Source organism: Amblyomma americanum, chromosome 1 (assembly GCF_052857255.1).
Source record: "Amblyomma americanum isolate KBUSLIRL-KWMA chromosome 1, ASM5285725v1, whole genome shotgun sequence".
NCBI classification, from domain to species: domain Eukaryota; kingdom Metazoa; phylum Arthropoda; class Arachnida; order Ixodida; family Ixodidae; genus Amblyomma; species Amblyomma americanum.
Genome location: NC_135497.1, coordinates 357,222,061 through 357,246,189, shown reverse-complemented (window position 1 = coordinate 357,246,189; position 24,129 = coordinate 357,222,061). Strand labels below are relative to the sequence as shown.

Genomic DNA, 24,129 nt, shown 5'->3' with positions numbered 1-24,129 from the left:
GTTGCAGCGACGACGATGTGTTCCCGTTGTACCGGTTCTCATCAAACTGGTGCGTCTTGTCTTCAGCGGTGCTCACTATCGTGATCGGCTTGGTGGTCAGCTTTCTCACAGGTGAGTATTCCACCGATACACAACCGAACAGCGTGTACGAAGCAACCATAAACGACTCCAGGCACTAAGCCACGTAGAATTCTGCGCAAAAATTCCACGCTCACAGAATGCAGCAATCACGATCGCCTTGCACTCAGCGGCGATAATGTGTGAACAGTCTTGTGTAAGGAAGAAATAAAACTGATTCTTGTGTAGTGTAATGAAAAAACGGCAAGTCCATACTTAAGCCCTAATCGAAAGCGTTATTAACATGCTGCCGCAATTTTTATGGCATTAGTCTAGCGTTCCAATAAACACCGCTGTCTTGGTGTATCTGGCAGGCCTTGGACACTGGTATTTTCTCATAGTATGATGAATACACAAACATGACACTATACGGTGATGACACGAAAGGCGAAGACCTCCAACAACGCTACAGGCAAGAAGATTTTAAGCCTGGCATTTCTAAAATGTCTGCAGCCAAGACCCCACGTGCGTGAAAAAGACTCCCGGCTTCTGCGTTAGAACGAAGGAGACAACGACCACTTCCGGCCTTAATTGGATCGTAGTCACCTATGGACTTTCCTTCTCAACCAGAAAAACTTGCACCACCTCGATTCTGCTTGCAAGCCTCAAAACGCAGGCGCCATGAATGTCTTCAACGATCTAGGCTCTCTGTTGTATTCTTCATATAAGTCCGTAGGTGAGCTGTAGAACAATTTCAGTGCTGTTTTTTTTAAAAGGAAACAACTCCACGTGATGTGGAGAACGAAGTCAAAGAAGTGGTTGAGTTAGAAGCAACGGCTGTGAGAAGCCGGCGGTTCGCAGTTCAGAGAAAACAGTATTTGGAGGTCCCTCTTTAGAGGTTAGGACTCCCACTGTCTCTTCCAGTTATTCTTTCGTTCAGGGCGAGCGCAAAGGGTTCCCGTTAAGCAGTGTCTGCGGCTGCCTTCATGATTACATAAGTGCAACTGATCGATTACCTTGTTAGCTGTATACAAAATTTTGTCGCATGTCCAAAAATGCTCGATTCTATTCCTGGAAATTCATATTTCTTTAATTCATTTGACTGTTCCAATTTTTATATTAATTTAGTCTTCCCACGCATATTTTTCCCCGCGCAAATACCTCATTGGGATTACCCACTGAGCCTTGGCCAATCCCCCTGCGTGGGTATGTGCCATGCTTACCACGGAGAAGAAGAAGAAGCAACTGAAAGTTATAGATGCGCCCATTTGCTAAGCGTAGGCTAATGTGACAAAGACTCGCGGAAACACAATACGTGACCGATCAAATTGGAGTGTGTCAGGCGTTTAATGAAGCTCCCAGTACGCCTTAGCGAGAAGCAAAGTCAATAGAAAACTCCATAGGCTAAATATGAGCAAGTTTCGCAAAAAACTGCTTGCCTGGAGCTCCTTATGAAACACTGAAATTTTCTGTAAACAGTGGACAAATAAAAGTACTTTAAAAGACAAACCTCGCCGGAAAAGCAGGAGATACCAACATTGGTGTTTTCTTTATTGATGAAAACTACCACATCACAGATTACCTTCTGAATGAGCTGTTCACAGCAAAAAAAAAATAGCTGTAAATAACTAGTTGACTCGCCTACTAAGCCTGAGAACCGTTACTTCAGCTAACGGCATAAAAGTATTACGGCGTCATTATGATGAAGTTGCGAAGAATATAAGAATTAAGCTTCGAAGCATTTGGTGTGGAGCCCTAAGAATCCGGTGTCATGCTCAGAGTGACTGGTGCGAATTGTTTGCGCCGAGAATTTGTACTTCGGTACTGTCAAGAAAAGACCGAAGTGACCCATATAGGTTAAGAATGTTTTCTACATTATAAACTTTCTGAAGAAAGATCACTGCAGAGGAAAGGCACAAGAAGTCGTCAAAAACCTATTAAACTTAATGAAAGCATCAAAGTTAAGTCAGCCAAGTCGTAAGACTGCCTCAAAGACCGGCGCTTTAAAGGCTGGCAAATCACGCAAAAAGCTCGCAATTTCGGGCTTCTTTGTTCTTCACACCTGTCAGTATAGACACTTGCTCAGGTGAACGCAACTCTGAACGTTTCCACGTCAAGACAAGTTTACGCACCAAGCGCGATTTCAAACACTGAAAGCACTTTTATCTTAATAATAAACAAGGCCTGGCCTTATACACTTATAGGTTTGCCGCCAGGGACACATCTCACAAGCTTCGTTGTAACCTTCGTTAAGAAACACTGCCGTTGTGAATCGTCGGACCCTCCTGTTCAGCTAAGCAAAGGTCACGGCGGATAGAACTGTGGAGTAAGAGCAGATATGGCTATCAGAAGATAAAAGTTCATGGCCTGTAAGGCCTTACATTTTAGTGCAACAACTTTTACGATACCGGCATTATCTATAAAAAGCGGAGTCATGACATTCGACTTGAAGACGATACCAAAGACTCAGTTGCCGGCGACAACCGATCCTCATAAGAGTGTCCTACTACTGGCAAGTTTCCGCCGGCAAAATTATACGGCTAGACAGTGAATTAAGAACACTTGAAACGTTGCTTGGAAGCCGCTCCAAGCTCAGTTCCAAAGCACACGAGATATCAAGGACGCGTTCGCCACCGCAGTTATTAACGTTTTCGCTCAGGATGACAGCTATGACAAGGACAGCTTGTCTTAAATCTTTAAGCTTTTTGAAACGTTCAATAGTAAAGAGGAAATCCTTTTGGATGACGCTGTCTTCTAGGGTTCAAACAGAGCATGACAAAAAGGAAATACACATGTGAGGTAAATTTTTCTAGAAAAAAGAGCGCTGTGGAACTAGATTCAACTTGCAGGAATCGCAACCTCTCCTCAAGAAGTTGACTCGACCCCTCCTCAGGAGCGACCAAGGAGCGACAGTGCAATGCTTAAATATCAACTTCGCGGACACCGTGCCTACTCAACAGGGCCTGTCTACTTACTGCCACATAAAGTTCTCACCAGCAAGAGAATCGCATATATCCTTGGATGCCCCTTTCAATGCACCCGGCAGACTATCCCCGAACGATCTTCCAGGATGACCTTGAATCCATCAATTCTTTCTTCACTCCTGAAGTTTAAGGCGTATATGACCGACATAACCGACGAAACTGAGAAGGACTTTTTTTCAAATTTCGCGCTTCCACGGTGACCGCGACGCGCTACGTTACCTTTAGTTTAAGTCCAACCCGAAGATTGGCTAGAACTTTTCTAACGAAGCGATTTAGAAAATAAAACACCCTTTGGTGCAAAATCAAGCCATTTTTTTTTCTTCCACACGCCAAGCTCTACTTTCATTTCACTGTATACAGCAGCGCAAATAAAATATAAGTTCTACATGAACCACTTTGTGAAAGGCCCTGAGACCCCAGAGGCAGCCCTGGATATTTGCAGGAATGTGGACAACGTACAGAAGGAAGCGAGAATGCACTTCTTGGAGGAGACAGCCATTCATGGCGCTCACTGACATTAACGAAAACGTTAACACAAAAGCACATTTCACCTATTCCGACGTAAAAAAATATCTTGGGAGCGACCTGGCACCTTCAAGAAGACACATACGCCCTTGATACATCTGAAATAATGCAGCCAGTTGCGTCTGAACCGAGCACAAAAAGAATTATTCTGAAAGTGGCATTTTCAGAGCACGACTCCTACGCCATTCACGCTCAAAGCAGCTAAAATATGTTTCCAAAAATTGTGAAGAAGAATGTAAGACTGGGATGTCAGGTTGCCAGAGATTCTGTAGCGACAATGGGAAAGATAATGTGAAGGTGTTCGTCACCTCAGCGCGATAGGCATTCCATGTGTATTTCCCCTAACGCAAGGTCTGAGCAAGACATTTCATGCCTTTTCCGACACCGGCGCTTCAGCCTACAAAGCTGCTATCAGTGTGTCCACAAAAACACTTCATAATGAGGTAGCCATGAGACGCGTCATGGGCAAAGACAGAGCTGCGTGCGTGAAGACGCTATCGCTTCCACGGCAAGAGTTTTTATAAAGCATTAACAACAGCCCGACTGATGCATACAGTTCAAAGTTAAACTTCGGCTGCGCATGAAACATGCAGCTACTAGGACTCGTGTGCTGCCCTGTTGGAAAAATTCCCCGCCAGAAAAGCAGCCGGTGTTCAAGCGCTAATGCATCCTGATCAGCGACGATACGGCAAAACGGATGAGTATCCAGCGGATATAGCTGCGGCATATCGAGGACAGCAGCTTCAAAGAAAAAAAAAACGTGCTTTCCTGGGAGGAACCTTCACAGCTACCTGAGGATGAGTAATTCTGGACGAAAGCCACCTTTCCCATCACTAAGAAAGACAGAACACATGCAGTAGATCCAGAACAAACAGTCCGTGAGCAAGCAATATGGCGCCTTCCTTCACGCAAGTTCATAATGTGAATAACGCACCTCCAAGTGACGCAAAAGTCAGCGATATCGTTCTCATTGCTAATGAGAAAGTTCTCACGTAGGAATGGGATCTTCTGATCGCTGAAGACTTTTCAGGAATGGACACTCATAAATCCAACGGCAGAAGAGTACGGCGAGCAGTTCATCATCTTTACCGCTAGGAAGCAACAATGGTCATCTTCATCGCCGGTAGCAAGGCGCGGGAGGTTGTTACTAAAGAAATGAGTAGAAAAGAAAAGAAAACTAGTATTGTTAACTAAGAATGAACACCAAAGAAAAGGAGTGTATCTGCTTATATCGAGTGCACTTATCACTCTCGCTCCACATTCCTTCTATCTTTTTTTTTATAACCAGTGTCACATTCCAATAAGCAAAGCTTCCTTGATGTATTGACGAGTCTTAAAAACTGATTTTCTTTTTCTAAACCTCATTTGCTTTTGTCATAACTTAGCTTCTTTTTGAAGTCGGTTTTTATGAAGCTCTAAGCACCGAGGAACGGCTGTCAGAATTTCAGAACACGAATCCAGCCGAAGGGAATAGACGACTGGAGACCAAACAATATCTGGTTTTCCTAATTATATTGTTATGGTTTATGGTGTATGGGGGTTTAACGTCCCAATGCGACTCAGGCTATGAGGGACGCCGTAGTGAAGGTCTCCGGTAATTTCGACCACCTGGGGTTCTTTAACGTGCACTGACATCGCACAGTACACGGACCTCTAGAATTTCGCCTCCATCGAAATTCGACTGCCGCGGCCGGGGTCGAACCCGCGTCTTTCGGGCCAGCAGCCGAGCGCCGTAACCACTCAGCCACCGCAGCGGCTCCAAATTTTATTGTTTACTTCCATTCATGATACTGCGCATGCCGTAACCTATCCCAACGCCTAACATAGAATGAAACCCGCAAAATTGACTCAGCTTGCCTTAAAAAATACAGCACCGCTGCTTTCTTGGCATGCCACTGCGCGTGTTCAAAGTGCGCTTGCGAAGCGATGATGTAAAAGTTGGACTCTAAAGTAGGGAAACGGTTCATTGCGTGCGTGATCGATGTAAGCATATTTCTAGCTCTCTTTCTTCCCCATTTCGTGCGTGTGCATACGGCAAACCAGGCGCTGCGCTTCGGCCTACCGGCGCGCCTTTCCTTCCTCTTTCCCTCTCTCCCTTGCATCACACCTCTACAATCATACGAAAACTGCCCCTCCCAAGTTCCCGAACGTCCTGCTTGTGCATATTTTCTTTCTTGGAACCCTTAGGTGGGCAAGAATTGAAAGAGGGCCACGAACAGCTGACCAGCGATATTTTCCTCTCTCTCTGGAGGAAACTGGGGCTGCTACCTCGATATGAAAAGGTAAGAGCATGGCAGCCCGCGTATGCACGTGCCGAGTACATTTCCCTCTCTTGTTTATGGCAGACCGAGACTTCCGACGTGAATCAAGAAGACGACGACTCCACGTCAGACACAAAGACGACCCTGACTCTCCTTGGCAACGAAAGTTTTGTATAGAATAGAATAGACTTTGTGAGCGCTCTGCCATATCGCATTTTCCACCTTAGTTGTTTTTATCTTTCCCTTAGCTGCCTCTACGACTGCTGCTGATTAGTGTAACATGCGATTCGCTTCGTTCATAGGCTTGGGTAGAGAACACGACAGCTATTGCGCGGCAGTACTAAGAGTAGACGGACGGAAGCTCTGATTTGTCTGAGACGGGCGTTCAGCTTCTGAAATATAAAATCACCTAAATCGCACTACCTTATCGAGAGCACGCCGCCCGGACGGATACGCAGGGTAAGAACCAAGGTGGCCTGAAGCCCTTCTTCTTGTCTGCCGCTACCGCATGTAAGAAACAAGGAGAGGTACACGCAGCTATGGGAAAGCTTTTACACGGAGTGTGAAGGAGATAATATACAGTATCCACTGAACCATGGTATCCATGGTATCTGCGTGGTAGTCGCACTCACTAAAATTTACAGGTACACAGCGCTTCCATATCCTTAAAAATAGCATACCGAATTGGCTATTAAAAAAAAATCTTCGAGAACTTTCTTGACATACAGCTCTATTTTTATTTATGGTATGCTTTGTGCTCTGCCTGTTCGTAACACCTAATTAAACGATATTTTAACACATTAAAAATTTTAATCGATTCGAAAGCACTTTATTAAAACAGCATATTTAGAGTAGCATATATAGTACAAGCGTAACATTTACTCGATCTCGTAGCAAATGACCGATATAGTTTCAGAGTGCGCTTTCTAATTTTCGTGCGCCAAACTCTGCTTAATAGTGAAAGTCCTATCAATTTTCAGCAACTTCACTACAGTCCCGGAGTTAGCCTACCATATAAGTTTGAGATTGATGACGCGACGCCTGGACAACCTCACTCGCCAAGAGCTTCTTTTTCCATCAGAAGGGAACGGCTTTCTTCTCAGCAAATTTCCAGCTGCATCACCATAATGCGCACAGAATCACGTCCACCGCGCCCTTCCAGCAAAATCGCCTTAATTTCATTAACACTGGAATATGCGGCAAGCACGTGGTACCAGCACAGGTGAATAGGATTATGAAAACTACGACTGCTAGATCAATCATGACACGTGTGCATTGCCCAAAAATGCAGCAGTTATACTCCGCAAGATTGTCTAAAGAAACGCGTATTTAGGCTAGTCTGTGTAGCTTCGACATCATTCTTTGAGCATGTTACCCATTAGCTTATTACGCGAGTGGAAAACGAAAGCCTGCTCGTGTCAAACAAGCACGCAGTGGATCCCACTTTGTGCGCGTTAGCGAGTCTTGACCAAGGAAATCGTGGAGATGCTGTTCTTTTTCCTTTTTTTCTGCGTGCTAAAAGACCATCCGCAGTTAAAAGCAAAGAGTACCTAATGCACCTAATACGTAATACAATTAATACGCAAAAACGGTGCCAGCTAGAGCATATGCCACGTCATGTAAGAAGAAAACGAAATAAAATTCGGACGTTTTAAACCATCTTCATTTGTGTATTCTTCTAAGAACGCTATATGAGCACTCGTGAGCAAAAAAAAAAAAACCTTCATTTATAACCTAATGCTGCTGCACGAGGGAATATCTTGCCAGTACGACAGAAGAAAGGGCGTCTTTAACGCATGACACTTTTGACACTCCGAAAGCCGATGCACTATTTATTTTATTTTCGCGAATGAATTACGCAGTGCAGTCCGACCTAAGCGTTTCTACAATATAAGTAACACCGTAAACAGTCGTAAACTTGGTCTCCTTGGTATCCATTTCATTTTACTTAATTCACGGTATTCACTGAAGCGTAATGGATCTCGCGTTCTCCTGTCATGATGCAGCAGAATAATAAATTGCGCTTATTGGTAAAATGCAGCCGCACATATATCTATACACAAGAATAAAAACAACAGCTTGCATGCCACACACAACCATAATTCATTTGAAAGAAGATTTTCCCATGTGGTCAGAACTTGGGAACTTGAATCAAGCTTTAAAAACTTAGACGAATTCATTCCACGAGGTCTAAACTCAAGCAGCAGCCCTGGAGACCACCTTATCCACGCGGAACAATTTTCAATTTCTTAATCAACGAGTAATATGGTAAGCTTTGCCTATTTTGCATTTGAGCAGCAAAAGTCAGCGAAAAATGCGAAAAAAAGAGTTTTGGAATTTTCAAGAGAAACTCCACAGATCGAGGTTGTATAAAATGCAGGTGTCTGCTGAATGTTTCTTTATCACTCATTGAACCCCACCAGCTAAATTAGGCGGTTTCTCAGGTAATGTGCCGTTCGCATTCACTAATAGCGACCGCGGCGGCGCCAACTCGTCCTTGCGGGAGCAGCAGCGAGTAACTACTCCGACGGGTCAACGACTGTTATGAAAACAGGTGCTCGAGGCCACAGGCACATGGATGTTCGCGCGAGCTTTGTTCAGGGCGGCAGCATAGTATTACGACCATCCCGGTTGACTGCTTTGAACAGCAATCATCTATCACGCCCATACGCATGTCCCTATGTAAAAGGGCCGCGATCGGCTTCGGCTGGGCCAGTGATGGAGTTCGCAAGAAAAAAAAATTACAATGAATTCAAATTCGAATAGAGTTCTCGCCTTACTCGGGCCCAGATAGCAAAAAATGCTTGATATTAATAAAGATGCGTTTACAAAAATATTCGCTTGTTTTTCCTCTTTTATACTTTCCATATTTACAGAATGCTTAATTTCAACGAACACTCTATTGCCTAAAAATAACCAAAAAAATAATATTTTATTAACTTCTACCTGCGCAAGGCTGCACATATGAATGCTGCTGAGTTTTTATAGGTGCAGAATATACCAGTGTTGCATAAATATTAATTAGGGCAACATTCGTGAAACATCCTATATAGACCTCACAAACTGCATAAAATAAAGAAAGACTATGCACATGGTGGCTCACCACCGGCTCCAGGCAACTGCAACATCCGCGAGGAGCAAAACGCCAGCGCAGTCGGAATGAACAGCCCCGAACCACAGCCCGAGCTTGCGACCTCATTAGGCATGAACGGAATCGTGCGCCATTTTATACGGATAAATTTTCAGCTCCTAAAGAACCACGCAATTTGGTCAGGGTGCTCGCAATTGTATCGTTGCCGTATTGGTCGCCGCGACCTTGGCAGCCGCTTTCGCTGTCTGCAGCGCGCACCTCGGCTATTTAGGGCCAGCCCGCTGCCACTTGTAGTTGAGCGTGGCACACACGGCGCAGTTGAAGAAGGTGGCCACCTCCCCTTCCCTTTCCTAAGATTCAGTTAATTGGTTTATATATTTGTAGACCCCCGACCCAGCTTTTCTTTGGAATTTTCCAGGTAGAGCTCCTGAATGCTATAACAAGGCAATAAATGTATTCTCACCAAATCTACCAGTTCTTTTTGCAATGCTGGGGCCAATAAAAATACACGATTGAAGTTCAGAACATTTTACATTATATTTTAACTGCTCGATCATAACAGTTTTAGCAGCGGTTCGTGGTTGTGAAGCTAAACGACATTTCCACAGCGTCGAGCATGTTGTCCCGAGGAACCATATGTTTAAGGTAGCGCACTTTTCCATCTACATTGGAAGCGAACTTCGTCGAACATAGTCATGTGAAAGGCTTTCATTCGACTAATAACATATATTAAGTTAGCACGACAATCAGAAATAAACCTCAGAGTATCTTGCGTATAGTTTGGATCTCAACATATCGGCTCATGACGTCACGACAGTCTCCCGAGCAATGGTGGGTGAACTAGGTCAGCCAATGACACTGCCAGTACAAGTTTTAAAAATTCCTAATGGCTCCCTTTCCATATTTGGCAGTGAGCCAGCGACCTAACAGCGAACGCTGCATGGTTTCAGCCTGGTTGTTACCCACCCAATCAAGTTTTAACAAAAAAAAAGCATGCATGAGCGCATCGCTGAGCGTCTCGTCACATACGCCAGCAGTCAGCGCGCGTGTTATGATAATTTCGTTGCACAAGATGCGATCAGAGCCTCTTCGAGCGCTATGCAGGTCAGCCTTCATGGGTCACTTGGATGGGGCGCCCCACAAGTTCCCGCCCAATCATTAGTATCGCACTATGCCGATGCACTCGCATTTACAGTCGAATGCACCTATTGACACTATGCGGCGCGCCATGTGAAATGGAGACTGGTTTGCACAGTGCGTCGTTGGCCAGAAAGAGACCTTCACTCCTCTATAGTTTACTGCCAAGGCATGTACCTGTTCTGAGTCGCTCGCGCAGAGTTTGATTCTGACAAAAGACCCTGCCGCTCCTCCTGCACCGCCCCCGCCTTCGAAATATGACCGGCAGAAAACAAGACAATTTCATGCTACCCCCCCCCCCCTAATATTTAAACATGTTAAATTCCCAAATTTCAGGTTATGCCTCTGTGTACAGCGTATACTAATGAAATACATCACATCGGTCTTTAGAGTCAATATGTAAAAGGTTATTCACGTCTGTTATTGCTTGTAGTCTGTCGCATATTCTTGCCGCAGTGGATAAGCACAAAGGTGACAGCTTGCAAGGATCTGAACTCGTACTGTCTGTGCCTGTCGATCATTCACTCGAACAGCCATAATGTATAACAAAGACCAGAAAGGGACGATACACACGGCGAAAGAACCACTATTTGCTTCCTTTGAGAGCGAAACAAACAATGGTTAAAAGGACGCTTTGAAAAGTTTCCAGACTTTTCGCACTTGTGCGTAGCAGCAATAAGTCTCCTCCCTCCGACATAAGCCCCCTCTCCTTAGTGAGCTAGAGCCCGCACGCCAAGAGCCACATGAGCCAGGCCTGCTCGATTAACGTGAACACGCAAGTCGCATTCTGGAGAGCGCGCTATACTGTGCCCACCTTGATGACGTCATAATCGGTCGGCTGGTCAATGCAGAATTTGCAGCTTACGTCGTACGACGACGCCTATCTACTCGAGAAAAGTTCCCTACCGCTCTGAAATACTCCCCCTTTTCCGGCCTGGATAGGGGCGAGGACGTTACAGCGATGGTTGTAGCGCACCCCTTTCACGGATAAACGCGCAGCCACATTAGGCCAACGGTCGTCGGATCCGGTTTGCCAACACCGTGTAGTCGTGATGTCGCCGTCAATGTCGCACTGCACCGACGCCGAATGCCGGCTGACTGTCGGCGTCCGCTCGCTCGAAAGCCTGCAGTACGTTGGCCAACTTTCCTGTCACACTAGCGAGCGAGACAGCACGCAAGGTCTACCTCCGGCGCGACACACTCTCTCTCTCTCTCCTGTTACTGATGACAAGCGCCATTTGAACCCGCTATTCGGTGTCATACCGGATTATGGGCCAAGTGTAGCGCTGACAGCACAGCTGCTATTATGGTACAAAACGTGTAAGAGATCATTTAGGGTCACATCACAACACATGCATTCAAAAACACACTTTATTTCACCCTACAACTTCTGCACAAGGTTTAATGGTTTATGGTTTATGAGGGTTTAACGTCCCAAAGCGGCTCAGGCTACGAGGGACGCCGTAGTGAAGGGCTGCGGAAATTTCGACTTCTTTAACTTGCAATGACATCGCACAGTACACGGGCCTCCAGCATTTCGCCTCCATCGAAATGCGACCGTCGCGGCCAGGATTGAACCCACGTCTTTCGGGTCAGCAGCGAAGCACCGTAACCACCGAGCCACTGCGGCGGCGCTGCAGAACGTGCGGGTAGTGGATTCCAACAGTTTCTGACATGAATTTGTGCATTTATACCATAACCGTGACAATGACCGATATCAATAGGAATAAGGGACAGCGCACAGGCATTAACTACCTACACTTTAGTATTTAGGAACATAAACTGAATTTTAGTGTTGTCCTGCCTACTCCTTCCTCTTGTGAAGGCGTCTATTCTGCTGGTTTTTTCCACAGCCATGCACTAACTGGCGCATCAAGCTACGCTTCTTCAATGTCATCATCATCATCATCAGCCTTTCTACACCCACTGCAGGGCAAAGGCCTCTCCCATATCTCTCCAATTAACCCTATCCTTTGCCAGCTGCATCCACCCTTTGCCTGCAAACTTCTTATTCTCATCCGACCACCTAACCTTCTGCCGCCCCCTGCTTCGCTTACTTTCTCTTGGAATCCACTCCGTTACCCTTAAGGACCAGCGGTTATCTTGCCTTCTCATTACATGCCCTGCCCAAGCCCATTTCTTTCTCTTGATTTCGACTAGCATGTCATTAACCCGTGTTTGTTCCCTCACCCACTCTGCCCGCTTCCGATCTCTTAACGTTACACCTATCATTTTTCTTTCCATGGCTCGCTGCGTTGTCCTTAACTTAAGCTGAACTCTTTTCGTTAGCCTCCACGTTTCTGCCCCGTAGGTGACTACCGGTAAGATTATGCTGTTGTACACTTTCCTCTTGAGGGAAATTGGTAAACTGCCACTCATGATCTGCGAGAATTTGCCATATGCGCTCCACCCCATTCTTATCCTTCTAGTTATCTCCCTCTCATGATCCGGATCAGCTGTCACTACCTGCCCTAAGTAGACGTATTCCGTCACAATTTCTAGGCTCTCGCTGCCAATTGTGAACTGTTGCTCCTTTGCTAGGCTGTTGAACATTACCTTGGTTTTCTGCATGTTAATTTTTAGACCTATCGATCTGCTCTGCCTGTCTAACTCATTGATCATGATTTGCAGTTCACCTCCTATTGACTCAGCAAGGCAATGTCATCAGCAAATCGCATATTATTTAGGTATCCTCCATTTATTCTTATTCCCAACTGTTCCCAATTCAGGCCTCGAAATACCTCCTGTAAACATGCGGTGAACAGCATTGGCGAGATCGTGTCTCCTTGCCTGACGCGCTTCCTTATTGGAATTTTATTGCTGACTTTATGGAGGACTATAGTAGCTGTGCAGTCGCTATATTTATCTTCCAGTATTTTGACATAAGGCTCTTCTACCCCCTGAATACGCAATGCCTGTATCACTGCTGAGGTTTCCACTGAGTGGAATGCTTTCTCGTAATCAATGAAAGCTATATATAGAGGTTGGTTATATTCTGCGCATTTCTCTATCACCTGATTGATAGTGTGAATATGATCTATTGTGGAATATCCTTTACGAAAGCCTGCCTGATCATTTGGTTGATTAAAGTCTAACGTTGCCCTGACTCTATTAGCGATTGCCTTAGTAAATACTTTGTAGGCAACGGATAGTAAGCTGATCGGCCTGTAATTTTTCAAGTCCTTGGCGTCTCCCTTCTTATGAATTAAGATAATGTTTGCATTCTTCCAAGCTTCTGGTACAGTCGAGGCCATAAGGCATTGCGTATACAGGGTGGCTAGTTTTTCTAGCATGATGTCCCCTCCATCCTTCAACAGATCTGCTGTTACCTGATCCTCCCCAGCTGCTTTTCCCCTTTTCATTGCTTCTAAGGCTTTCTTCATCTTTCGTTACTGGCGGGATGACGCATTGCTGTGCACTGCTGTCTTTCTCATTAACGCTCTGATTACATTGGCTACTGTACAGGTCTGTGTAGAACTCTTCGGCTACGTTAACTATCTTATCCATATTGCTAATGACATTGCCCTGCTTGTCTCTTAATGCATACATCTGGTTTTTACCTATGCCTAGTTTCCTCTTCACTGTTTTAGGCTACCTCCGTTCTTTATATCATGCTCGATTCTCTCCATATTAAACTTCCTTATGTCGGCTACCTTGCGCTTATTTATTAACTTTGATAGCTCCGTTAGTTCTATTCTCCCGGTAGGGTTAGATGCCCTCATGTTTTGGCGCTTCTTAATCAGATCTTTCGTCACCTGAGATAGCTTCTCGGTATCTTTTCGAACTGTCCTACCGCCTACTTCTACTGCGCACTCCGTAATTATTGATGTCAGATTATCGTGCACTGAATGAACATCAAGATCATCTTCCTCAGTAACAGCCGAATATCTGTTTTGCAGCGCTATCCTAAACTCCTGTGCTTTCCCTCTTACGGCTAACTCGTTAATGGTCTTCTTCTTCAGTGACTTCTTCCGTTCCCTCTTCAAGTCTAAGCTAATTCTAGACCTTACCATTCTGTGGTGGCTACAACGCACCTTTCCGAGGACGGCCACATCCTGAATGATGCCAGGTTTAGCGCATAGTATGAAGTCGATTTCATTTTTAATCTCACCATTGGGGCTCTTCCAGGTCCACTTCCTGTTTTCTCGTTTGCGGAAGAAGGTATTCATGATCCGTAAATTATTTCTATCCGCGAATTCGACTAATAACTCTCCCCTGCTATTTCTAGAGCCTATCCCATAGTCACCTACCGCGTGGTCGTCAGCCTGCTTCTTGTCCACCTTCGCATTGAAGTCGCCCATCAGTACAGTGTACTGCGATTTTGCTTTATTCATTGCCGATTCTACGTCCTCATAGAAACTTCCAACGGTCTGGTCATCATGGCTGGATGTGGGTGCGTAGGCCTGCACCACTTTCACCTTGTACCTCCTATTCAGCCTAATTATATAGCTGCTACCCTCTCGTTAATACTGTAGAGCTCCTCTACGTTGCCAGCTATATCCTTATTAATGAGGAATCCCACACCTAGTTCTCGTCTATCCTCTAACCCGCGATAGCACAGTATGTGTCCGTCCTTTAGTACTGCATACGCCTCACCTGTCTTCCTAACGTCGCTAAGCCCTATCACACCCCATTTAATTCCCGCGAGTTCCTCAAACAGCACTGCTAGGCTAGCCCCACTACTAAAGTTCTAGCGTTAAACGTTGCCAGGTTCAGATTCCAATGGCGGCCTGTCCGGAGCCAGAGATTCTTAGCACCCTCCGCTGCGTCACAGGTCTGACCGCCGCCGTGGTCAGTTGCTCTGCAGCCGCTGGGGACTGAGGGCTGAGGGTTAATTGGTTTGATCATAGAAGGTTGTGGCCAAGTACTACACCAGGGAGGCCAAATTCTTCTCTGGTGAGAAAGTGCGTTGTCGGTTCTGGTCACCGAGATCAGGCCGCACTCCAGGCCTGGTTATGCAATTCCATCGACACGCGGATTTTTTTTTTTAAAACCCGGTGGAGAATTGCGCGGCACCAGGATTTGAACCCCGGTCCTCTTGCACGCGAGGCGGATGTTCTACCTCTACGCCATCGCTGCATTTCTTTCTTTCTTCAATGTAATTTTACATAAAATTTATTTCACCACATGGTACATGGAATGAAAAGTACATTCAAAAGAAAGCAAGATTAATGAAACAACAGAGCACTAGCACAAACAGGCCTTGCCTAATGTCTGCCTCCCATATCCGCAGCGTGTGGCCGCCTCTTTCTCTGAGAATAATTCCGCCATGAGAAAAGCATTTCGCACACACACCCCACTTTGAAACAGCAAAATAGCGATTATGCTGTTTTGCCTTTTTTTAACGAAAGGATGCCTCTTAGTTGTTAATTATTTATTGGCTAGTTTCTAGTGCATACCGTTCACCACAAAACATCATGTGCCTGCTAAATTTCTCGAGTGGACGGAATAAAACAGCAGCTCTGTCTTTTGTTGTAACTGTCTGATTTGTCTTCGACACAGCTGGATGTGCACAATTTGATGCGTCTCCGTGGGGATGGAAAGAACCAAAAATACATTCTTTACAGTTCACCATATAGTAATCTTTGTGAGATCGTTAGAGAGTTAGTGAATGCACAGTTTCACTTTTTAAGTGTGTTTCCTTAATCCATATGTGCCTAGAGCACAACATGGTACAGAAAGGGAAGGTAGATGGATTTCTTGGCAATGAAAGTGAAACAGGGAGGGGAAAGCCTCAGGGTGCTAGCCAAAATTTTGACAAGACCTATCAAAACGACGAAGACAAGTCATCATTTCGAAACGTTGGCTGGCATCCCAAGTCTTCCTCGTCCCTTGTTACCTTTTTTTTTGCGCAGCAACTCTAAACGTGTATTGTATAAAAGTCTGCGCCCGCTAGCGTATATTCAAGAGTGCCTAAACTTTATCTGCTCAAGTGTTGTGTTGTGTACGTTCAGAAAGATCCACCAGTCTTCTCTGGACGCCATTTCTGAAATTCGGTCCCATCAACTACATTGTAATTCTAAGAAACAAATCATTTTTGCGCAATGTTATAACAAAACCACCGCCCGTGATGAGAAGTGTCATTTTAAAGTTGATGTCAAATGCTTGAAGCTTTACCCCATGTAACAGATAGCGAATTTGTCTAGTATCCAACATTGTAGCACGCCTCAGAAATCAATGTCGAGAAAAGTGTTTCCACCAATAAAAGAATGATTCTGAATAGTGAACTGAAATAAACGAACATATTATTTATACATTTTTTCAAAATTCTAAACTTTCGGAATATGTGGGTTGCGGTAGCATACTGGATACCTCTTAAATCTTTGCCTTCAGGGCATAGCCACAATGCCACTGGACTGTGGCAGCAGCGTTCCGATTGGCGGATTTCACGAAGGCAGCTTACTGGGATGCGCGAAACAGTGCACGTGCGCTCATTCAATTCCAAAGAGTGAAACGTTCTATAGATACCAAATTACTTTCTTCGGAATAGTGCGTATGCATCATCACGCGCAATACGCTTATGCATAATAAAAAAATTCACTCAATTTCTTTTCTGACGTTTTTGTTTCGATTTTAACTGCTAAATGAAGGGTGTGACGTCAAAGTTCGGTTTAAGCTATGTGAAGCTTTAAAAAATGGCAGTATAATGACTGCTCTCTCCTTGTAATTCATTACAACCGACGCCAGTTTGCCCCAAAATCCGGAATGACAGCGAGTGAAGAGCGGCTAAAATATCGCTGTTCTGCATGCCTCAGGTAACCTTTGACGTCATAGCCACGGTTGGGCTGCTAAACCGAAATAACAAGAGAGAAAAAAATCATTTCTCAATAATTTCGCAGGCGCAGGGAAACTCCACGCATCGATTATGTTTATTAATGCCTTGCGCATCATTCCAAAGAAAGAACACGCAGAAAAAATTTCCAGGTTACAATGAGTGAATTTTAATGCAGGTTCAAATGAGTACAGGTTGTAATGAATGCATTTTCTGGTAGAGAAACATGTTAAGCAACAGAAGGCAGAGACGCTGCGGTCAGTTTACGCCAGCAGTTTTCCGATAAAGAGGTTTGTTATCCTTCTAATCCTGATTGTGCATTTCACCGATTAAAACTAATGAACTCCGAGTTAATTCATATGCGCTGCTAATTAGCACAATAGTGACAAATTGACTGACTTGGTAGGTAGATTGAATGGTGCGTAATTTTAATGTTGCATGTCTGCATAGTTACATTTAGTCAAGCGGCACGAAACTATAATTCTGAGCTGCTGGACTGAATGGCGAAATAACTGCGCATACACCAAGAAAAAAATTGTGATCTGCCAGACGCAGTAAGCAAATTTGTCCAGTGATGTAAACAGAGCCAACAATCAGTTATGCATGCGCATAATAACAGCAGTATGGCTGTGCAGCTTTAAAAAAATTCCTGAGTAACGGCATAAGAAGCAGTTGAGTGTTTCAACAGCAGTTTGTCAAAAGCATAACATATCAGCAACAACTGTATCCAGTTGTGTCGAATAGTGCTGTGATACCAAAATATTTAATGACATTCTATATGAATTATATTACCTTTGTAATGAAAATAACCTGGTGCTACACAGGGAAAGCATTGAATGTTATGTCAACAAAGTTAATGGCCCTTCGAAGCCCAAAAAGTTATTTCCCATTTTTTGTATCGGACTTGCTAATTGTACCAAAAGTCTATATGTAGTGCACGTTGTAACAGAGAACCATCACTCTCAATTTCAGTACCACTGCAGTATGGCTTGCCTGTATTAGTAGTTCCTCTTGGACTAGCCGCTCGGACAAAGTATTCGCACTAGTTGGACATTTTACATCTGGATATGGCTACAGTACAATTTTCAAGCATAGCACCTGACTTGATGCATGCCTATCCACGGCTACATGCTACTTTCTCGCGCTGCCGCGCCTCTCCCATTGTTTATATCAACTGATTTGACGGCTGACTTCACTCTTACCTTGATCCATGTTGGTTGCACATTCCAGGATTTTTGCTCCAAAACACAATTGTTGTTTTTACGTTACAGTAAGGCCTTGAAATATATTGACACATCTCATTACAACACCAAATTATTTGCACTTACTGTGCTGTACGTTTCGCATGCTTTTCTTAACAAAATGTGATTCAAATCATTTTTAAATGGCATTATTTGTCCCACGTAGCCCCGAAAGAAGCCAAACCACACTAAGTGTACTGAATTTTGCACTTTTAAACTGCAATATATCTTCCAGTGTGACAAGAGTGGAAGTTCCTATTATGTCCTAAGCCTTTCTGAGCTCATACATCGAACTCCTCAATGTCACGTTTCATTGTTCTGCAAAAAGGTCTTTTGGATTACAGAGAGCATCAAAAAAAGGGAGCGCTGTATTTTTCAGACACGTAACAAAAACTGTATAGGGAAACATGATATACCAAAATACTACCACATGAATGCAAGCCCTTATCACACACCTTTCAGAAAGTGATGAATATGCTGATGTTTTGCACAGAAGATACTAGAAAATTAAGTTAAATAAAATTTCAGTAGAATACAAATGGCAATATTTGATTTCAGTATTTACCGAGAGACGCCAGTCGTTTCATTGATGCGATGTCACACGAGGAAACATGTAACAACTTCTTTCTCTGTTGATTTGCAAAGACCCATTACAGTGCCAGCTCACCGCCTTTCAGCTGGTACGAAGTGAAGCCGCGACCAATTCTCGTACCCACAAAAAAGCCCTAGTTGTTTTTAGACTGCGAACAAATTAAAACAAGTAAGTTTACATATGCTAAATTTTTTTAACGATGCATTTGCATGCATTCTTTACAATTATTACGGCAAAAGAATGGCAACGACGGAGTTTCACACACACAACTCTCTCAGAACTGAAGGAAGACTAGCGCTCTGTGTGTACGTTCCTCTTCGCCTTCGCCAGTGACAGCCACCACACATTTGACGCCACACTACAGTGGAATGGTCCTACTACTTACAATCTTCGTTTTACTACCAAAATGAACTCACTTAGCTGCTATGCATTGTATTCCGGAGTGCTTTGGAATGGGCATATCCCGTTTCACAGATTTCAGCATATCCCGCACATCACCGAACTTAAGAGTCACGATCCACCCCAATTTATAAAAACTGGTAAATTGCCAAGAGAGTGGGAAATAGCGAAATCATTCCCATTCACAAATCAGGTAGCAAAGATGATGTTTCTAACTTTAGGTCAATATCACTAACTTGTGCAGTCTGCAAACATTTAGAACACATAGTATTGAAACATTTAAACGCATATCTTGAACATGAACATTTGTTATCACTTTTTCAGCATGGTTTCCTAAAGGGGCTATCAACTGTCACCCAACTACCGGAGCTAATACACGACATTTCTCTTAGCATTGATAATCAGAAGCAACTCAACCTCATCTTTTTAGGTTTTTCTAAAGCTTTCGATCGCGTTTGTCATGTAAAACTAATCAAGAAGTTAACGTCCACATTCGGTGAATACCCTATTGTAGACTGGATTCAGGATTAACTAACAAATCGGCATCAGTTTGTGCAAATAAATAACCAAAACTCACGAACAGTGCATGCTACTTCTAGAGTGCCGCAAGGTTGCGTATTAGTGCCAATATTATTTTTTTATCTTTATAAATGACCTTCCTACAAATATTGATGCAAATATCAGGCTTTTCGCAGGCGACTGCATCTTTTACCGTGAAATTAATTCTTCTGAACATAATGGCGCCCTAAACAGCGCACTTCAAACTGTGTAAATGTGGTGTACCGAGTGGCAAAAGGTACTAAATGTTAACAAATGCGCTTTCTTACCAATAAAAAAAAAAACGGAGCCTACATTTTCCTTACAGCACAAACATTACTCTACTAACCCCAGTCTGTGAACACAAATACCTTGGCTTGACACTCACGCACAACTTCAGATGGGACTCGCGCGTAAATAATACCACAGCAGCGGCTACACCAAAGTTACTTTTCCTCAGACGTAGTCTCCGAGTTGCGCCACCCGAAACAAAATTGCTAGCTTACAATGCCTTCATACGATCCCCACTAGAATATGCAAACGTCGTATGGTTCCCGGCAACGAAACAAAACATAAACAAACTAGAAGGAATACAAAGGAAGGCAATCAGATACATTTTTAACAAATATAAAATGACTGACTCACCAACTCATCTACTTAAGAAACCTGGTATACTGAGCCTAGAAAAACGCGCCGTACTTGCACGCCTGTAATTTTTGTACCAACTCCTGTATCACCGTTTTAATATAGATGCATACATCAAAGTACATCACCATCACAGAAACATGACTCACGCGCCATAAACATTATTTGACCTGAAATGAATTTCATGTCATTCTGGCTGTCTTACACTCTCACAATTTTCCTTTGAAGTTAGGGAGTGGAAAAACTTAAAACCATCAATTGCACACCGTTCAGCACTCGATGAATTTACTAAGTTGGTGGAAGACCTTTTGCACACTGATTCTTGAATGTTATGTCCCTTATTCCTACTCAGCATACATTAATGACTTGGAAATTGTACTAAATCGTCTGTGTTATGCAGAATTTATGTATCTTTATTCGGATATCTTTTCAATGTAACCTTTTATTGATATGTATTAGCAGTTTCACTGAGTGATTATTAATGTTGTATTTTCTCATCTAACAACGCTTCATTACGGTTATTAATGTAGACTGAACTTTTTTTTTCTTGATTGATTTCTTACTGCAATTGTCTTTAATTTAAAAATTACTCTTCTTGCTGTAAAACAGTCTTCAAATATTGTCTGACTTTTTGTATGTGTTTCTTCCCTGTGTGTAAAAATCCCGCGAGCGATTGACAATATTTCTAAATAAGTAAACAAAAAACACATCACCCCAACGGTCTCCTTATCGTGCGCCGGTCCCACTCAATCGCAATTATGAACCAACGAAGCTATAGGATGCACAACATGTAACCTGTTCACTAAAAGAATGTCTACGCTGTGGAGCAAATCTGTCACGAGGCGACGGTTTCCAAAGCTGTGTGGTTGGCGCGCTGGGGTGAGGAAGCAATACTACTATATTGGCAACCGTCGCCTCGCGGCCCTATAATCCAAATCTCTGCGGACACGTTGTGGGACCAAGAATAAATTCACTTGCTGTGCTTCAGTCATTCCACCAAAACACAGTAAAAAAGATTTTCTAGCACAGTGCTTACATCCATTTCATTAGCAATCACGGAAGGCCGTTTCTTTACTACAATGCAGGCCGGCGTCGACGTGGGGCCAGGCTCAGTACGACACACGAGCTCTCCATGCGCGTCAGGACGTATTTCGAAGCACAGAAGCCACGCATCACTTCTGCTGCATAATAACACAACCACACCACAAAAGAATACATTATGTCACGCAAAGCAACGCGTGAAACAAACACCACGCTAGAAACCAGTTCCTATGCGAGACAAAGCGGTAATAGCGCAGCGGCCGATGAAAGTGAGTCAGAGGTGGAGAGAATCAGAGAGAGAGAGAGAATGTGAGGTGGATAGGGAAAGTAGCTGAAATGCAGTTTCACATAAAAAATTTCCTGTGGACTGATCCAGAAGTAAGTGCATCGAAATAAACTAAACTACCCGCTTGTTCCACATTAGCTCATGTCGACAACTTAAAAGCCCCCAAGTGCCTATTAATAGCAAATATAAATAAAAAAATAACCCAGGTTTCACTTGTTAAAGAATCATCCGCTTAAAATCTCCCTTGTTCTTTAAAAAGACAGTCCATTCAGTTCATCTGGACCGTACGTCCAATCAGATTAAGAGTGTAGGCAGGCATTTAGGTACTGAAAAATCGCCAAAAAAGGCGTTTAGAAATCAAAGACGGGAAACAAAGCAACGCATTGTATTCTTTAGCATCACACTGAAATAGCAATAAAAATATAAAATTTGCTGATGTCGGTCTCTTCACACTGCTACTATAACAATAAAATTCCGGTCTAATCCGTGGTACGCATGGGCTACCTCACTGCAGGTATGCATGCGTTCTGCACCGTTTGTTCCCTATTCCTTCCTTCAACCACTGCTTCATGCCTTCTATCACCCCTTCCACCACGGCACTGCAGGGGTGCCCACCGAGAGTGAGACAGTTACGGCCACTTCCATCTGCTCATAGCCAAGCTTTATTTCTCTTCATGCATACACACCGAGCGTTGTGAGTAGACACAGCTTTATGCACTTGTTTGGTTGCTCTTGTCTTCCGTGCCGTCGCCCACGACGGCGACCAAGTGAGATCAACGTAAACTTCAAGCGAAACCTCGCCTACTCGTCAAACTTCCTCCACAGCCAGTGTGCAAAAGTGCAACGTCTCTACATTTTACCCCAATGCAACCTCATTCTGCCGACTGTTGTCCCAGCCTATACCGACTACTGAGCTGGCCTGGTTCGCGGCTTGACACGCTAAGCTAAGCTGCATTCGCCTGCACGCCTGCATGCAATGCAGCGGTTGCTGTCCTACTGAGCCGGCTGCTCGCTCGGCGCTTGTAGGCGTCGCAAGAGGTCGTGTCACGCACCTCATTCAAAATTTACACCTAACCGAAGACACGTAATCACAATTACCACCTGCGTAACGACCACAACAACAATGGCTAAAATGATTTATTTGCACCCCAGGGCGCCGAAGAGAGGATGGAAACGGGCTACAACGTCAGCTCGCTCGCTAAACAGTCAAGCAGGCATCATCAATTCTTCGGCCAGGGCCAGAGGAACCCAGCACCACGGAGACATATCACAAACATGGAGATAACGAAAAGTCTTACTTTTCTGCCCGCCTTCAGAACAAGCCAGCTTACCACCACACTCGTCTCTATCACTAATAGGAGCATGACTCCTTCGACAATCACATGCATTCGACATCACAGGGGAAAGGGATGGATCGGCACGAGTTTTATGGTCGCCATCTTAGATTCGAGAACCGAAACTATGCCGCCATTTCGTCCACTTCCACCTCTGTCAAACATATTGGACCGTGACGTCATCACTGACACGCGGCAGATGGTTGTTTCTACAATGCTGTTGTAGATGGCGCTACATGTCCCAATGTGAGATGTGCTGCCACAGATGGCGCTGTGATCGCAGGGTGGTAGCAGACCACCCGAAATCTCGAAACGTGATGAGTAGTTGCTGCCACAGATGGCGCTGTGATATCATGGTGGTAGCAGACCCACGAAATCTTGAGTAAGAGGTAACGATTTAGGTTTAGATACTAAAAGGCTAAAAGGTTTAGATGCATTCATTCCCGACAATGTGAGCGCATTTATTACTGAAGAGATCTAATGACGAAGTTGTGGCGTCGTTTCAGCGATGAATTTCATCTTCGAAAGGACTTACACTATAACTGAGTCATTACCGCGTTGGTGACAATAGAATGAGCGGGTAACAGGAATTCCGTGCCTAAACAGCCTGAGCAGTGATTAAAACTAGCAACAGGCGATGAACTAAAACACGTACCCAGGCTATTTTGAATGCGAGAACCCCCAGCCCTATTCCTCGTCCTGGATACACTGCGCAGAAAGGACACAAAATCCACGAAGAGACACCCCGCGCCACTAGATATGTCAATTCACCTTACAAGTTTATTTATGTATTTATTTATTCATACTGCAAAACAACGCATCTGTAAGGATGCTGACCGCTTGCGCTCGTTCTCGTTTGTTTACGGTAACGGTACGTTTGCGGTACGATTGTTCAAAACGTATACGGTGCAAAAGATGCGTTTTCGAGCTGCTTGTTGTAAAATGTCAGTTAACCTTTCAGCTGTTTATGCTCGCTGTGCCCTTCCCTCTTCTCTTTATGATGTGGTCGGCACTATTCAAGCAGGAATCGAAGCCAAACATCACAGTTGTTACATGGCAGACAGCGCGTTTCTCAAACGAAACCGAAATAAATATAACACTCACACCCCATGGCATTGGCTGTTGTTATAACATTGAGAAGTAAAGGAGTTCTACATGGAAACAGATTTTAAGAGCGTTTTGTTTTTTGAAGTTTGTTTTTCGAAGCATTATTTAGGTAAAGGGAGG

General features: G+C 44.1%; 2 protein-coding genes across 2 annotated transcripts in view; one reads left to right on the top strand and one right to left on the bottom strand.

Annotated features, from left to right (window-relative positions):
• The window catches only part of LOC144100670 (sodium-coupled monocarboxylate transporter 2-like), an 83,703-nt gene extending 76,196 nt beyond the window's left edge, over positions 1-7,507 (top strand). The window contains exons 13-15 of the mRNA XM_077633538.1: positions 8-111; positions 5,754-5,848; positions 5,912-7,507. Coding sequence (XP_077489664.1) covers positions 8-111; positions 5,754-5,848; positions 5,912-6,004 — 292 coding nt within the window. The 3' untranslated portion in view covers positions 6,005-7,507. The remainder of the gene's footprint in view (positions 1-7; positions 112-5,753; positions 5,849-5,911) is intronic.
• LOC144115597 (zinc finger CCHC domain-containing protein 24-like) overlaps positions 1-24,129 on the bottom strand; it is a 204,781-nt gene that overhangs the window by 126,356 nt on the left and 54,296 nt on the right. The gene's annotated exons all lie outside the window — the stretch shown is intronic.